The sequence below is a fragment of the Petromyzon marinus genome, chromosome 48 (assembly GCF_048934315.1).
Source record: "Petromyzon marinus isolate PM22_M1 ecotype Great Lakes invasive population chromosome 48, UKy_Petmar_22M1.pri1.0, whole genome shotgun sequence".
Classification (NCBI taxonomy): Eukaryota; Metazoa; Chordata; class Hyperoartia; order Petromyzontiformes; family Petromyzontidae; genus Petromyzon; species Petromyzon marinus.
Window position 1 is genome coordinate 2,034,466 of NC_133714.1, and position 14,671 is coordinate 2,049,136.

Here is a 14,671-nt window from a genome sequence, read left to right on the forward strand (position 1 = left end):
ACCCTCCCACCACCATCCAGGATTTGACTTCGCAAGCCTTCGGATTGCGAACCACTCGCTCCACCGTTGGATCACACATCCGTAGATCTCATTTACACATTTACGAGCGGAAGACGCTAATGTGGGCTCAGATGCAGGCAGAGGGCAGAGGGCAGGTGGCAATGGCAGCACGCCGCTCACGTCTGCCAAGTTGGCACCTACCGGGATCGCCGGTCCGGCCAAGCCTTCGTCTCCCTGCACACGTCACGGGAAGCAACGGCGGGTTTTGTTAACGAGCTGTTACAGTAATGTCTGTCTGCGAAACTAGTTATGAGATTTTGTTTTTCCTTATCAATTTTTTATTCCGCCCTGAGCCAAATTGTCCTGTCGGAAACTCTTGCAGAGCAGTACATCCGCCTCCCTCCCTCCCCACCACCCCTCCCCCCCCACCCCACTCACCCCACCGTGTGTTGGAGAACGGCCTGCGGAAGGATATATTATTACACATCTCCATCTGAGATGCCTTGAATTGGCACGTATACGAGAGGCCATAGCACCTTCCCACGTAAAACTAAACTTTTTATTTTACCAGGTTAAACCCACGGAGCGATTAGCTTATTTTTCAGAAGCGACTGTGGCCACAAATGATAGCTCAATGAAACAGCTCATCATGTGGAAATGTAAAGCAGCCAAATAATCTACATAGCCCTGCAGTTGCCTATACCACCTGTTCCATGAACGGTGGGCACCCATCGAACGATGATCAAGCCTGCTTAGCTTCTGAGATCTGACGACATCGGGTGAAGTTAATTCTAAATGTGGAGGGAAAAACCGGAGGACCCGCAGAAAAATCCACGCGACCACAGGGAGAGCGTGCAAACTCCAAATATACAGCGGGTGTCAGGGTCTGGATCGAACCCACGACTTCCTGCATGCTGTAGAGATGTATGTCGCATGGCAGTCGGAACTAGGTCGATTTCTCAAAGCCAGAGTTTCTGCCAAATTAAACTGAAAACTCAAGTAAAACCTTATGGTATTTGTGTGTAGTCACTGGCGACTACCCAGGGTTGAACCCAAGATTGTAGCGGTGCCAGCCAGTGGCTAATCCACGGGGGTGCGGGGCAAACGTTACTGTTATCATTCACGTTACCTTAGAACAGTGCTTCTTAACCTTTACTGCAGACTGCACCCCTTTGGTTCTCAGAAAAGGAATCTCGCACCCCCAGGGGGTGCGTGCACCCCAGGTTAAGAACCACTGCCTTAGAACAAGAACATTCATAGGCTCACGTAATGTTTTGGGCAATAGCCATTCTTCCTGGTCTGAAGAGAGGCCACTGGCAATCAATGTTATGAGATTAAGCTATTTCCATGCAAATCTCTTCCAGGAAAATAGCTCTGAACGCTAGAGTTGCAAAGCCTAAAGGCCTCTTGGCCACAATGAGGGCAAGCACTTTAAATGCCCTGCAAAGAGCATCTGTCACATGGCGATGTCTACCCAACACGTTTTAACCATCTGAGCTGAGGCCATTAATCCGCGATGATTGAGAACGTACTTTATTCGTGCGTGGCTGTAACACTGCCATAGCGGGGGCTCTGCTGCCTGAACGTGAAGCCGAATTATTTGGAATGAAACAAACAGTGGCGGCCGTTGGCGCGAAGGCTTTGGTGCCGTAACCGTGACAAAATGTGTAGTAGCTACGGCTCTGGGATGAAACCCTAGGCCTGGGTTTGGACCCAGGATCTCCACCGTTTGTGCTGTGGTCCCCCTTCAGAGGGCAAAGCATGCAGGGTTCCAGTTCGTCACCTTTGCTCCAGGAGGTCCCTGATGTCCTTTAGTGCCTTGGGGGCCCTGAAAACCAAACATAAGAAATGTTATTCAAATGTGAAAATTGCACACGAATAGCCCTTTTGCCGGTCTGCTGCCACCCCAAGCCGTGTGGGTCTTGGCCGGTTATTTTATGATACTTCACCATGCTGGTGAATGCACGGAGCAAAGTACAGCACGACAATTGATTTCTCTACTGCTCTGCCCTCTAGCTATGCGGCAGCCTTCACAAGCCCTTGCAAGCACGGTGGTCACCCAAGCCATCACTTCTCAGGCTCAGGGCTGCTCAGCGATTGGAGATGCGACGAAATCGGTGCACTCCGGGCGTTTTAGTTATCGGCAATGAAAATAAGAATTATTATTTTATTATCCAACAAAGAGGCACTACTCTTTAGACTGCTGGGCCAATTCCTCCCCCCCCCCCCCATCTGAGCACAATCCTTTTCTTTTCCACATGAAGCCAGCCCGCTCATTTATTTGGGGCTTGCATGTTCTATCTCTCCCCGTGGTCGCGTGGATATTTCTCCAGGTCCGCCGGTTTTTCCCTCCACATTTAGAATCGACGTGCGTTTAGAGTATTTGGCCGCTAAAATGTTTTACGTGATAAGCCACTTCGTTGAGCCATCATTCGTGCCCAAAGGTCGCTTCTGAAAAAGAGCTGTACAGCTGAGTGGGCCCTTACCTCGTAAAATACAAAAAGTAAATTTTGATTTAAAGCTTTCGTGACTGCAGTAATTCATATTCTTAGTTTTTTCGGTAAAGTCACGTTGAAGAGAAACAACAAAATAATAAAATATATATAAAACAATAAAAAATAATTGTTTATATATATTTTATTATTTTGTTGTTTATCTTCAACGTGACTTTACCGAAAAAACTAAGAATATAATATACAAAAAGTAGTTTAGTTTCCAGATAAGTTCAAGGAATTGGCGAAAAATATCCCAATGTAGCGGGACACCTCGTGAAAAAAAAAGGCTTGGGAGACTTGGTGAAGTTTTTTTCGCGCGTATATAAATTAAAAGCCACCTTATTCCTCCCTTTGCATGGTGCCAGTAATAGCCCTGTAGAGCGCATACATCTCCAGCGGTAGGCGTAGTGGAACGGAAAATCAATGCTTCCACATTACGGTGTAAATGTATTAATCAGCGGCGGGTACAATTGACGCGTGTTTTGCTGGTACCGGAATGCCCGAGGCTCCAGGATCTCCCTGGGCTCCCTGCAAACGAACACCGACCACAAATCACGCGTGTTAAAGGATACCCATCCGGCCCATCCGCCCACTCAAGCGCAAGCACCGGCGTCACTGAGAATCCAACTCGTGGGTGCTTGCGTGCATGCGTGCGTGCGCGCACAGAGCCAGGCCAGACAAGTGGACGAGGAGGGAGGGGGATACAACTTTACTGGGCCCTAAGCTCAGAGGAAAGGGTAAAAATAAAACAAAAGATCAATGTTATTTATTTGGGGATGGCCTCCCCCCCCCCCCCCATTAAAGTTACGTAGCAGGACCCCCACATTTCTCTCGATGTGGCCCGCCCACAATGCAGCGCATAACCGAGACATTCGCGTCTCTGTCACACATGCACAGCCGTGATGTAGCCACTGCTGGATGAGGACCCACAACACCTCACACCACCCCACAAGTTGTCGAACCAACACATCGCTCCATCTCTGCCTCGGACGTCCTCTCAGGCGCGTTCCCTTCCTTTGGCTGCCACTCATTTGCTAGTCTCATCCTTCGTCCAAAATCCCTCCTTAAATTATTGACCATGTCCTGGCCAAACCCTTTAAGTTTCCTCAACAACTGAATACGATGTCTCCAAATCCGTGTTTGTTCTCGAATCCACGTGCCCATCTTTCCGTCTCTGAGTAAAAAATTCCACGTATGCTACGTCCCCACACATCTTTGGTAACTTTTCATCGGCTTGAGCTCGCTGACAGGAGGTAAGAAATGCCTTGGGGGGGAAAAACTGAGCTTTGCTATTGGGAAGCGACGTACCAATTTGCGTGCGACAAAAACGTGTTTAATCAGGTTATATTACCTGCTATGTCGACAAGTTGTAGCAACCGGCTTCTGAAAAGCCACACCAACCTAAAGTTGGAGTTATGCCTCGTTAATTTATGCGTATGTATTTAACTACTCTCAGAAACACTTCAATAAAAAAAACTAATTTCGAAGAATGCAAAGCCACCGCTGTCACCGCAAACTTCTGGATAATTTGTTTACACAATTACGGAAAGTGCACAACGCCAGAAAGAAAAACGCAAAACCCACCCGAGACGACTCCGTTAAAGTTGGCCCTAATAAGCTTTGTCCTGCAAGCCCTTAGCGTCCAGGGGAGACCGATTGCTTCCGTTCCACCTCATCCTATTTCCTGACGCCCACAAAGCCTCACATTGCCCGCGAGCGACTGCGGCTCTAAAGACCTCGGGGGCTGCAGGCCGCAGCGGCTGATTTGAAGACGGAAATCCGACGAGCGGCGCAGGGAAGTGAGGAGGCAGCCTCCGTTGTATGTTTGCGACCACAACAATCCCCGCTTTCGTTGCTACGATTTGTGGCTCTGCGCGGGGAGGCGGGCAGTGTTCTCACGTCGACGCCCGGCCCATTCCGTGGGGATCACCTGCGGCCCGGTGAGCCAAGCGGTAGTTTTTTTTTGGAAGTCCGTCGCCTTTGTTGAGCGTGCGATCCATAAATAATAATGATTCCCAGCAGGGAGGGAGGTGGGGGGGGGGACGTGTTTGGTGGTTAAGAGGAAGGGGCCGACTATAGCTATTCGCCGAGGATATTGGCAGACAGAGCTTTGCTTGGATGGCCCGGCAGGCTGGCAGGAGGCCCCCCAAGGGCGGGTACCGTTCACCTGCTTCTGCCTGATGCCTTCTGACACTTTGCTCGGGCGGCGGCGAAGTGGGAGGGGGGGTGGGGGTTGGGGAAACTGGGAATCAAATGCCTCTCCTGTGGTTGGCTGCGCCCTTCCACACATCGTGGCACCGCGACTCAGACGCGCAGCTGGCAATTCGGACGGCGCTCCTCGCCTCAAGCCGATCCACCTGGTGTGAAGCGGCGAGGTTGCATTCTACGATTTCAGCGGCAGCTGGGAAGGAATGTTTAATGGCTTTGTTGGGATTGTTTAGGCTCTAGGTGGGCAAGTAGCCACAGGGGGTCCCCGTGTTGAACGGAAAAGGGGGCCTTGTGAAGTTTTTTGTTATCAACAGAAGCAAACAGCATACGGCTTTGACCCCTGTGTGTCAAAAAGTTTGGGATGCAGCTGGCCCACTCGCCTCACGAGTGTCCGCTCTCACGATTCAAACGCTGCATATTTCTGTTTGCCACTGATCGGCTGGGAGGAGGGAGCGGTACTCACGGCAATTCCTTGCAGGCCCCTTTCCCCGCGTGCACCCTGTGGTTTGTGGAGTAAAAGGAGAAATCAGAACAACACAAAGCACACATGCGCAGACGCACGTATACGGACGCACAAAGACAAAGATCTCCCCCGTACAGCCTTAACAGACTGTTGGGGCAAGTGCTGTTAGCGAGCACCTATGAAGGCCGGCACGGCACACGAGGGAGTGGGTGGCCAGAACCACGCCCGGCCACCTTCGTCTCCCCAGTGGCGATGTTTACTACACACCGCATCAGGTACTCATTTAAGTCTGAGTAGACCTAGGAGAGGCCCAGGACCGGTTCAGATATTCGTCACCGGTGCTGCCCGTGAGCGGGAATCGAACTCGGGTCGCCGGTTTCATAGCGCAACGCGCTAACCGCTGCTCCGCCGCTCCCCACACACGCACGCACCCGCATTTGCGCCGAACATTTCAACTGCATCAAATTAAATGGCTCAATTAGATCACATCAGCGTTTGTGGAAATTTCATCCAATTTCCCAACGGACGGCGGCGATTTTACAAAATAACAATTACGGAGCGGCGCGTCGACGAGGCTGCAATTATCCCCGTCGCCCCGTGCCTGACGTGACACCCACAGGGGGAGCCGCCGTGACACAAGGGGGCGGAGGGGGCGCAGGGGGGGGAGGGGGAGAGGCGGGCACCAACTCGGGCGATGATTTTACAATTTAATAAAGAATTCATCTCCCAGCTGCTCGCTGCAGCAGCATCAGCAGGTGTTTGTTGGCGCGAAGCTGCGAACGATGTGCCGAGGAGAAGCTCGCAGAGGCGCAATGCTCATCGCTCACTCTCAGCGCCGAGGAGCAGAGAAGGCGAGAAGGCGAGATGTTTACCGCCTCGCCTGGTATACGCGAGGTCGTGGGTTCGATCCCAACCCTGACGCCTGCTGTATCGTTAGAGTTGACGTGTTCTCTCTCCTCGTGGTCGCGTGGATTTTTCTCCGAGTCCTCCAGTTGGTCCCTCCACGTGTAGAATCAACGTGCGTTGCGAGGATATGGCTGCTACAGATTTACATGCGATAAGCCACTTCGTTGAGCTATCATTTCTGAAAAAAGAGCTACACAGCACGATGGGCCTTGCCTGGTAAAATAAAAAATAGTTTCGTTCATAATTTAACTCTCACCGATCCACCACCCCCCCCCCCCCACCTCGCCCCTCTCTCTCTCTCTCTGCTTTTAATGTCCTCCTCCAAACTTTCGATGTCATCGACGTTGCGATCGGACACCCTGAAACCTCTCCGTTTCACTCCTTCTCTCGCTCGGTTCGCTCCCATGTGTCCCTGCTCTCGGAGACGCTCGTCACATGATGGACGCGTCGCGGCTGTAGTTGCAGTGATCTACGTGGGCGAGGTTCATCTCCTGTGCCAGTGCGGTGAGGCTGCCCCGTGCCCAGGCGGATGCAAGCAAGGGAATCCGCAAGTAGCGTGCGGGTAAATTAATAATGATGAACGGTCGAATCAATTAAAGCTCCTGAAGGAATGAACACAGAACACAAACACCAAATGTACACATAAACACTCGCACACGAGATCACGTGCACTCCCCATGTGGCCTGTAACAGACTGTTGGGGCAAGTGTTGTTATAGCAAGTAACTATGAAGGTCAGCAGGGCACACGAGGGGTTGGGTAGTCAACCATCACCGCACGAGGTACTCATTCATGGCAGAGTCAACATCGGGGAGGCCCGGGACCAGTTAAAATATTCTCCACCATTATTGGTCTTGAGCGGGAGCAGAACTCGGGTCGCCGGGTTCGTAATGCAGTACGCTAATCACTACACTACTACGGCTCCCATCATACATCATACACACACACACACACGGAGAAAATCTGGGATCACAGCAAATAAATTGAACAGCGCCAAACGTTGGCTGCGGCTCTTTCGAAGCGAGGGTGGCGGCGGTGGTGCGCGAGTCCACGCCACGAGCAGGCTGCCACCTGACCGATGGCTTGCGGGACCATTATCAAGCGCAGGCTACGAGAACGGGCGTAAGGATGGCACGAGCGGGGCACGTGCGGCACACGAAATGAATTTGATCTGAGGTGAGTGTCCCGCGTCGGCTCACCGGGGCTCCATCCTTCCCTGGGGTTCCCGGGGCTCCTGGGCTCCCCTGAAAGCACACAAATGCGATCGTTCAGAGGTGACTGTTAAGGTGAGAAGCACAGATGTGGCAGCATAGAACTACAGTACAACGGGCGATTTTGTCAGCGTCGCCAATCGAAGGCAGGAGGTCGAGCGCATTCCAGGTGATTTGGTCAGTTTGCTAACCGCTGCGCCACCACTCCATAAGTTCTGTTAAGGGAGCACCGATAAATGTCAGAATGGTGGGCAAGGGATAGGCATCTGTGAAAAAGAGCTTTATAGCTCATCGGATTCCCCCGGTATAAATAAATATTCTGATTCTGAAAATAACACCTGGTCTCCTTCGTCTCCCCAAATGCTGACATTCACACAACGCACACTCATTTAAGGCTGAGTCCACCTAGAGGGGTTACCAGGATTGGTTCAGATATCACGCAGCCATCAATATTAGCCAACGCCGGGAATCGAACTCAGTTGACCGGGTTCGTGGCACAACGTGCTCACCACCGCACCAATGCCGCCCACTGCCCCCGAACCGTACCACCAACCACCAGCACGCGAGGAGCATCGGGGCGCCCAAACTCACGGCCTGGCCGTTGCGTCCTCGTGTTCCCGGGTCACCTCTCTCCCCTCTGTCTCCCTTCGCGCCTGCGTCTCCCTGTGGCCAACACAGAGCAGGAGACAAACGCAAAGATGCCCCCACGTGGCCTGTGAACAGGCTGTTGGGGCGAGTGCCGTTCGCGAGCAGCTACGACCGCCACACGGCAGGGGATGGGTGGCCATCGCCACGCCTGACCACCTTTGTCTGCCCAGTGCTGATGTTGATACACTTCACCAGGCACTCAATTCTAGGCTGGGTCGACCGACCTAAGGGAGGCCCAGGACCGTTTCAGATAATCATCGCTGGCGTTTGCCGTGAGCGAGAATCGAATGCGGAGCGCCGACATCAAAAACCCGCGCGGAATCTGATCAAGTTAACGGGTACATGTTTGTCAATGGAGTCTTTCGGGGCATGGAGCGCAGAAACTGTAAAACCATAATGGTGGCATTCCCTTATTATAGCCAGCAGCCAGGGTTTCAAATGCAAATTCGACCATACCTTGTCTCCTCTCGGTCCGTAGTCCCCAGTGCGACCACGATCTCCCTGGGCGAAGAGACACAAACTCTCCCGTCAGCCGAGCGCGCGGTTACCGTTCACACTTTACAAAGTCGCCCCCTCATTTGCACCGGGATCTGCATGCCGCCAAACAGGTCATGCGCAGGGTCGCGTTAAGTTTTGACTTTGCAGAGCAGATAGGAAACTTTTCTTGTTGTTGTTACGCTGGGCAGCGACCGACTGGCTCGGAGTTTTTTTTTTGCGCGCACGCACGTACGGTGCACGGACGAAAGAGGAATTTAAATTAAACGAGCCCCACGTCTGTAACGATGCCCGTTAGGCACGGGGCCCTGAAATGTGGTCGTTATCTCGGCTGAGCCTCGCGGGATTTGAGGCGCCGGCATCCGGAGAAACGGACGTGCTGACCGGCAGCAAGGCAAAGTGACGTTTCCACAGCACCAAGGGCAATGATTTTTGTTAATCTCCAATTTTATTTCTGCTTGCGCGATTGGCGCCATGCCACAAGAGCCCTAACGATCAGCAGTGCATCACGGTGTGTCAAGAAACAGCCCCCCCCCCTTGCAACGTGATGTCACGGATGTTTTTTAAACAATTTAAATAACAGGTCCCTGCAGGGTGGGCTGGTAGGACAAGTCTCTGCGCTGTCTATTGCTGATTTTACACCCAACAGCACGAGATTTCACTTCGTTAAAGTATTGAAAGGGAACGGACGGACGGACGGACGGACGCATTAATCTATTGCAGGCTGGTACACTCAGTTTACAACTTAGTTCCTACCAGTACAATTTGTCCTATAGGCATCGCTCATCGCTCCGTGTTAAAGAATGGCCCGCAAGAAAGTGATATTACCCGATCCACTTCTGAGATTGCTTCAAAGTGATCTCTTATCCACACCACGAGCGATTCACTCTCTCACGTGCCCCGTTGTGGACGTGCTTGTTGCACGGCGGCCAAACTGAAAGTCCGGGTTGCTAAGAACCGGCAATTTGGCAAGTCAAAGTGCAATCGTTGAACGTGGATTTTTCTTTTTTTTGCGTGCAATCATTGGTGACCAGGCTGACACCATCCACTCGGAAAACTTGAGAACCCTGTTGAACCATGTGCTACTGAACTCCAGATTTGAATCCAGCCATCCTAAGCTGTTGGTAGGCAGGCAACGATGCAACATAATGGAGGTTTTTTTTGGGTTAAATCGCGTAAATATAAATGTGTCGTTAAACCCATCACCACCCGACACAGCCAATTCGTACTGTTCTTCATGTAAACAAAACATGCCAATTAGTTACTAGTTCAGCACACTCGTGTGTTGGAGTAAACTCGCGACATTTACAATTAAGAGTACGGCGTTTCGCCGGTAATTACAAACAGCCTCATCAGGTGACAGCCAGAATTGTGATTAATCCTCCTGTTTCTATTATGGATAACATTATGGATAATATTGGTCGCGAAAGCCTACGTATTAAGCTAACAATGCAACAATTCACGAATGAAAACACATTTTTACACTCAAGCTCGCCACACGTCCACAAAATCTCGTGCAAGAGAACTGGCTGTTATCATGTTATTCAAAATGACATAACGCTACACCCAGGCTCGTGAAGCAAATGCAACTGTGCAAAACGAGACAGAGGAGGTCAAGGTGAAAGTCTCGCTCGCGCCACTGATAAGCAGAAGGCGCTCCACCAGAGTGAGCTCTGAAGCGGTGGGCAGAAAAAAAAAAGCAAGCATCGATACAGACTGAGAGAAAAAGACAATCGAGTTCTTGGAGCGAATCGCGTCTGGCTCCGACACGGCTAATAAGAGCCGGCCGAGCCGCTGGCCAGCGGATCCTCGGCGGCGACCGCAAACGTCCGGCGGGCCGAGGAGGGACTCACCCGAACGCCGGGTCGACCCGGCGGTCCAACCTCTCCCCCCTTGGCGCCTCCGGGGTCGACCGTGCCCTGGAGGGACGACACGCCGCCAGCGCCGCTCTTGAGACACTCTCTCGAGACGCCGGCACTGCGCAAGACAACTTGAACGGCGTAAGCACGGTGCGTGAAAGGATCGCGACGCCGCTCCGGTGCGCAGTTTGCGTCACGATTCAGAGCCAGAACCGGCACGACAATCAATTTCCCAAGCTCGCTGGTCCTATATGTGGATGCTTGGCCAACTCCGTTTTTGAGTATTTACACGCGTGGGATGAAACCGGAGCACCCGGAGGAAACCCTGGTGTGCTGGGGTGGGGTAACACTCAATCCCCATACAGATGGAATACAGATGGATATTAACCCACTTGCTGTACTTCGCCTTCATACCCTGGCAAGCCACAAAGATGGCAACCTCGTAGCCCCGCTGGGGGGTTTGGGAAGTTTCACAACATTGGCCTAATCATCCGCCAACCCTCGCCTCCGCAGCGCTGGAATGCAGGCCACGTGCATCAGCGACGCCTGGATGCAAGCCTCAACGGCAAGCGCATCGTCGTTAAGGACACGACGAAGTTCAATCGCTTCGACTTCTCAAACGGGAATTCGGTGGCAGTTCATGCCCGTTGAGAGCCCTGAGTCACTGGGAGAAAATTCTAACAGTTCTTTGCAGAGGAGGCCGGTCAATCTCCCTTCAGGACAAGGCGCGCCGTAGCTTCCAGCAACGTGATATGGTATTCATTTTGACACCGAATGAACTGTGCCACGATAGATTTTCTAGAGCCACGATTGATTCTTTAGAACTCCCGATCGCGAAAATTCTGACTGATGATCCAGCACTCACCTCAGTCACTCGCTCACTCACCGGCGGTCGGTCGCCTACTTATCACTCTTCTATCGCTACTGTCACGGTTGTTGTTCCCGCAGACTCCACTAATTAATTCCTCCTCCCATGTTGAGACTCAGTCTGCCAGACTCGCTGTTTCATCTCATCCGCACTGTATTCAACCGCCACGCTGCAGGTCGTGACAACAACACACCCATCCACCTACTCACCCACCCACTCGGTCATCTACTCACTCACCCCCCACTCGCCACACTGCAGGTCGTGACAACAACACACCCATCCACCTACTCACCCACCCACTCTATCATCTACTCACTCACCCCCCACTCGCCACACTGCAGGACACAACACTTCTTTTTGCGTCTCTTCCCTCGCACTGCTCAACTTTGGAATTCCCCTCGTCCCATCATTGTCTCCCTTTTGCCAAGATCTTGCAACAGCCATGCTCAGATCAATTTAAGGCTGAGTAGCCCTTTGAAAAATACAGCTTCTGAGCTCAATGGCCTTCACTTGGGGAAATTAACGTGCCTTTGGGCCTTGTGCTCAGCAACCGTGATATTTAAATTATATACATATGTAGTGACATCGTTGCATGTCACTGTGTGAAGCCGGCCCGGGAGAGGCACGGTGTTTGTATCGACACCGCAAACACCACCGAAGGCGGATGCAGTACCGGCCCTAGCGGGGCGAGGAGCACGGACTGACAGCAACCAGTGGCACCACGCGCTCCGTGTAGTACCAGCCCTACAGGATAGGGTGCGGGGGGTGCCGGCCCCGGAACGGGGTTTCAAGGGGCCATGACACTCTGGTTGACCCCGGAGGTCACATGACCAGAGGCATGGGACCGGCTGCTGTTGTGATCCTCAAGAATCTAAGTTCTACGCCCTACGTCTTTGTGTTATTGTGTTGGTGTTAATAAATGCGTTGCCTCCAAACAGTACATCTGAGTCTCCGTTTGAGCCCACTACACATACGTAGCGTAAACACAACCATTGTTGCAGGGAGTTCTTCGGACGCCCTCACCTTTCGGCCGGATGTCCCACGGGGTCCTGGTGGTCCTGGTGGCCCAATGGGCCCGGGAATTCCGTTCCTGCCCTGAGCGCAGAGATCGGAGAGAGGCCTTGACCGCGAGATAGAGATGCCAGCAACGGAACGAAGCAGCTCGGTGCACAGCAGAGGTGAACCAACGCATCGGGTTCCCTCATTGATAGCAAATGTTCCTTAAGCTCACGGGTGCATGCATCGCGTTGCTTGTGTCAAAAAATACGATATTGAATTGGATGTGATGAGTTCAGATGACCCCTTGCAGCCACTCGTGGCCACAATGTTGGAAAAAGAAGCAAACGATTGAATCAACTCGCAGCCATGAATTGAGAAAATGCATCGAATTGCCGGAGGTGGAAGTGAATAATTAATCAATATCCGCGACCATTCCACTGCTGGATGATGGCCTTCCCAAGCCACCACCATTTCTCACGATGCAACGATCGTAAGAACGAAGTGGCAGCCAAGGAATTGAATGTGCCCGATAGGACGTGCGTCCGTCCACTCAGCAGACTGAGCAACGAAATCAGTTTGCATGCAGGTGCTCGGGAGATTATCACATCGCAGGAGCGTGAGAGGATGGCAGTGGTCTGGGGAGGCCTTCATCCAGCAGCGGATTGACCACGGTTGATGATTATGAAATGACAATCATAGTGCACTGCGCTCAGCATCATATTGAGCAAGCGTTGACAGTCCGTACGCGCGCAGCGCTCGATACACGCGCCTGTGAATGTCTGTTTTTGTTGTTGTTTGGAAAACGAGTGAGAGACTCCATCACAGACCTCGGAGGAAACCTCCCCCCACCGGCCGTTTATGCCGACGTGCGAATTCAGCCGAGCAGTTGAATTACCGAGTACGCAGCGCGGGAATTCCGCTACGCCGACCAAGTCGCCTGCATCCGTCCTCAGAAAGAAGGCCATTCTCCCGTGCCCTCTGACACTACCCACACGTGACGGCGTCACTAACCAGAGTTCAACAAATTCCAGCCATCGCGCTCGGGCCCGGCTGTTGGAATTTGGAGCGATAAATAGCGGCTGATTTGGTACTGCGGGGTACGACGCAAAGCGAAACCGCTCGTTGACGATTTACTCACGGCGAAGCCTTTGGCTCCTCTGACGCCTTGATCACCCTGCGCAATAAACAAAAACAAATTAGAAAGTAACCCTTCGATGATTTAGCATCGCTGAGAATCCACAGTAATTTTCGGGGGGGAAGCCATTCTTGGAATGTTTGGCAAACGACTGCGATTGTGAGTTTAATTTTGGCCAAACTACATTTTGCACACCAACGTCGCACAGAGTATTCCATTCGACGTCAACTAAATTGCTTTGGTGAAGGATTCCACTCTTAATAGCTATGAGTCACTCTTTTAGCTATTTTATTTTCTACAAAGTCACAACTTTGAAACTTGTATTAAGCATTAACTTTAAAAAAAAAACAGTTTAGTTGAACAAACGGTGATTAATTTTTGTTGCAGTTTGAGCTTCTTAACTTTAGTTAAAGCGGTTCCTTAGCGGTGCAGTATGGCGCATTCATACACTCACGGCGATTGCGTCTGTTACAAAAAAAATACACACATTCAGTGCAAATTATGTTGACAGTATGAGTAGGCTAACGAGACGGGAATAAAAATTAGAAGCTTCGCAAGTTGGGAATTAAATACGACACGAAATAATTTGTGTTGTTTCTTACGCCATTAATCCACAATAGATGTATGTTGCACTTCTGTCGCACCGTACGTAGCCAACCGTGCTAATCGGAGGTGCATGGGAAGGACAACAAACTGATCCCCATTGTGCCGAAGCAGACGGCGATTAACGCGTTACGGCCAGTACGCCCGCCGCAGTATTAACCGGGGCGGCCGCGGGGTTTGAAGCGCGACGCTCTGCAACAACGAGCTGCCAGGACCTCACCTTCCCTCCCGGGCTGCCCCTCTCGCCCTGCTCGCCATCCCGGCCGGGCACGCCGAGCTTGCCCGCCTCTCCGGCGTCGCCGTTCTTTCCCCTGGGCCCACGGGGGCCTCGTACCACCCTGACAGGACCCGGGATCCCTGGGGGGCCCAGCTCCCCCACCATTCCAAGCTCCCCCTTTTCGCCCCGTGGCCCAGGAAGGCCTTGGGCCCCCTAGAGAAAGGCACGAGTGCGGAACTGAAAGAAAGATCTGAGACTGGTGGGGGAAGAAGCCACGAAGTTCACAAATAGTTTTATGAATAAAGCCGCGACGACTTCCATGAAGTCGGCCGATCAACTAAAAATTGTAACCGAATTATCAGTAGAATGGGAAAACTGCACAGGAACAGAATCTTTATATATGTACTGGGGGAATCCGATGAGCTATCAAGCTCTTTTTTCACAGATGTCCAGTAGGGACGGGTCAGAAAATTACAACAACAAACGGCACGAGTGCAAAGTATAGGAAATGTAAGCAAATCACTAACAAAAAACGATTAACTATTTTTATTTTACTAGGTAAGGC

General features: G+C 51.8%; 1 protein-coding gene across 2 annotated transcripts in view; it reads right to left on the minus strand.

Moving 5' to 3' along the window:
- LOC116952812 (uncharacterized) overlaps positions 1–14,671 on the minus strand; it is a 151,999-nt gene that overhangs the window by 44,888 nt on the left and 92,440 nt on the right. For both annotated transcript variants that reach the window (XM_076074443.1, XM_032972481.2), the window contains exons 66-76: positions 14,110–14,319; positions 13,290–13,325; positions 12,176–12,247; positions 10,279–10,344; positions 8,387–8,431; positions 7,874–7,945; positions 7,271–7,315; positions 5,167–5,202; positions 2,988–3,023; positions 1,784–1,828; positions 202–234 (exon numbers count right to left, since the gene is read on the minus strand). In XM_076074443.1, the coding sequence (XP_075930558.1) occupies positions 202–234; positions 1,784–1,828; positions 2,988–3,023; positions 5,167–5,202; positions 7,271–7,315; positions 7,874–7,945; positions 8,387–8,431; positions 10,279–10,344; positions 12,176–12,247; positions 13,290–13,325; positions 14,110–14,319 (696 nt within the window). The remainder of the gene's footprint in view (positions 1–201; positions 235–1,783; positions 1,829–2,987; positions 3,024–5,166; positions 5,203–7,270; positions 7,316–7,873; positions 7,946–8,386; positions 8,432–10,278; positions 10,345–12,175; positions 12,248–13,289; positions 13,326–14,109; positions 14,320–14,671) is intronic.